The sequence below is a fragment of the Marmota flaviventris genome, chromosome 5, assembly GCF_047511675.1.
Source record: "Marmota flaviventris isolate mMarFla1 chromosome 5, mMarFla1.hap1, whole genome shotgun sequence".
NCBI classification, from domain to species: domain Eukaryota; kingdom Metazoa; phylum Chordata; class Mammalia; order Rodentia; family Sciuridae; genus Marmota; species Marmota flaviventris.
The window spans coordinates 3513044-3514805 of record NC_092502.1 but is presented as its reverse complement, the minus strand read 5'-3'; the positions used below and the strand labels follow the sequence as shown (position 1 = coordinate 3514805).

At 43.9% G+C, this 1762-nt stretch overlaps 1 protein-coding gene across 1 annotated transcript; it reads left to right on the top strand.

Annotated features, from left to right (window-relative positions):
- The first annotated feature begins 566 nt into the window (after positions 1–566).
- Positions 567–1523, top strand: LOC114084505 (olfactory receptor 14A2-like). The gene has a single exon (XM_027925582.2). The coding sequence runs from the start codon at positions 567–569 to the stop codon at positions 1521–1523; it is 957 nt and encodes a 318-aa protein (XP_027781383.2).
- Positions 1524–1762: the final 239 nt, after the last annotated feature.

Below are 1762 nucleotides of genomic sequence, written 5' to 3'. Positions count from 1 at the left end.
ACTATTACTTCTTCATTATAATGATACACCTATATGATTATAAATTTTCTTTCACTTTTTCTCTCTCCTTTTTGCCATAAGCTTCAGTTTTTATACTTTTGTTCAATGTATTTAATAACAAAATATAAACTACATTAACTCTCTATGAATATGTTACTAAGTATTAAAAACAGGATTATTTCAATATGATTCAATGGGTATGCCCTCTTTGAGCTGCTTTACAAGTTCACTGGCTTATTCCAAAAATTTTACTTAGAAATTCAGGAATGATTCAAGATAAATTTTATAAACTTATAAAATTTATTGGTAGATATGTAAAGTCTCCAATTTTCGTTTTTTCAGTTTTCTCCCTGATCTGCCTTCTCGGCGTTGCTGTGACTCACATCGGGAGTGGAGCTGGGCAGGTCGTTGAGCCTGCTGTGTCAGGAGAGCCTTGGGTGCAAGCGTTATCGCAGAGCAGAGCTGGACCCTGCACCAGCGGTGAGCACACACTGATGGTCCAGAGCAAGGCTCAGTGGGAACCTGTCACACGTCCGCCCTCCCCTTCCCTCCATCAGGTCCACAGCATGGCGGCCATGGCCAACCACACGGTGGGGATGGAGTTCTACCTCACACCATTCTCCGAAGCCCACGAACTCCAGCTTGCACACGGCTTCCTGTTCTTGCTGATTTACCTGGTGGCACTGGTGGGGAACCTTCTCATCATCGTCCTGGTCACCGTGGACCAGTGTCTCCACACCCCCATGTACTTCTTCCTGAAGAACTTGTCCCTCCTGGATGCTTGCCTTGTCTCAGTCACTGTCCCCAACTTCATTGTGAGCTCCTTGTGCCACAGGAGCACCATCTCTTTCCCAGGATGTGTCTCACAGGTCTTGTTGGTGATTCAGTTTGCTGGGGCTGAGCTTTTCAGCCTCACGGCCATGTCCTATGACCGCTATGTGGCCATCTGCCACCCCCTGCACTATGACGTCATCATGAACAGGGGGGTCTGTGTGCGGATGGTGGCTGTCTCCTGGTTCCTTGGGGGCATCTTTGGGGTCTTATACTCTGCAGGAACTTTCTCTTTATCTCTCTGTGGCTTCAGAAAACTCCCACAATTTTTCTGTGATGTCCCCTCTCTGCTGAAGATTTCTTGCTCAAAGTCACATGTCACCATTGATGTTAGTGTGGTCTTTGGGGTCATATATGCACTTTTCTGTGTTGTGTCCATTGGATTTTCATATGTGTGCATTTTCAAAACTGTCACAAGAATGCCATCCTCACAAGGACGGTCAAGAGCCTTCTCCACCTGCACACCCCATCTCATAGTGGTGACCACATTTTTTGTGACAGGCGTCACTGCCTGTTTGAAACCAGTGCCGGAATCCCCACATCCTGTGGACTTTCTGGTGTCTGTTCTCTATTCCGTGATGCCTCCGTCTTTGAACCCTGTGATATACAGCCTGAGGAACAAGGACGTCAAAGCCTCTCTGTGGAAGATTCTATGGAAACTGTGTCATAAGTATTATGGGGGAAAACTATAGGACTATTCTCTAGAAAGGATTAATTAAACATCTTTATAAATTGTTGTTTTTAGGGTTTATGGTATATGGTTTATTTTGATATAAGGTCAGTAACTGAATATTTTGGTTTGTATACATGTGTATTTTATTTAGAATGAGGTTTATAGGTTCATGACCATGATCACAAATGATTATCTTAGAATCATCAATAGTTTCTTCCTTAGAGCATATCCATGTGATCAGAACATCCATGATACTGG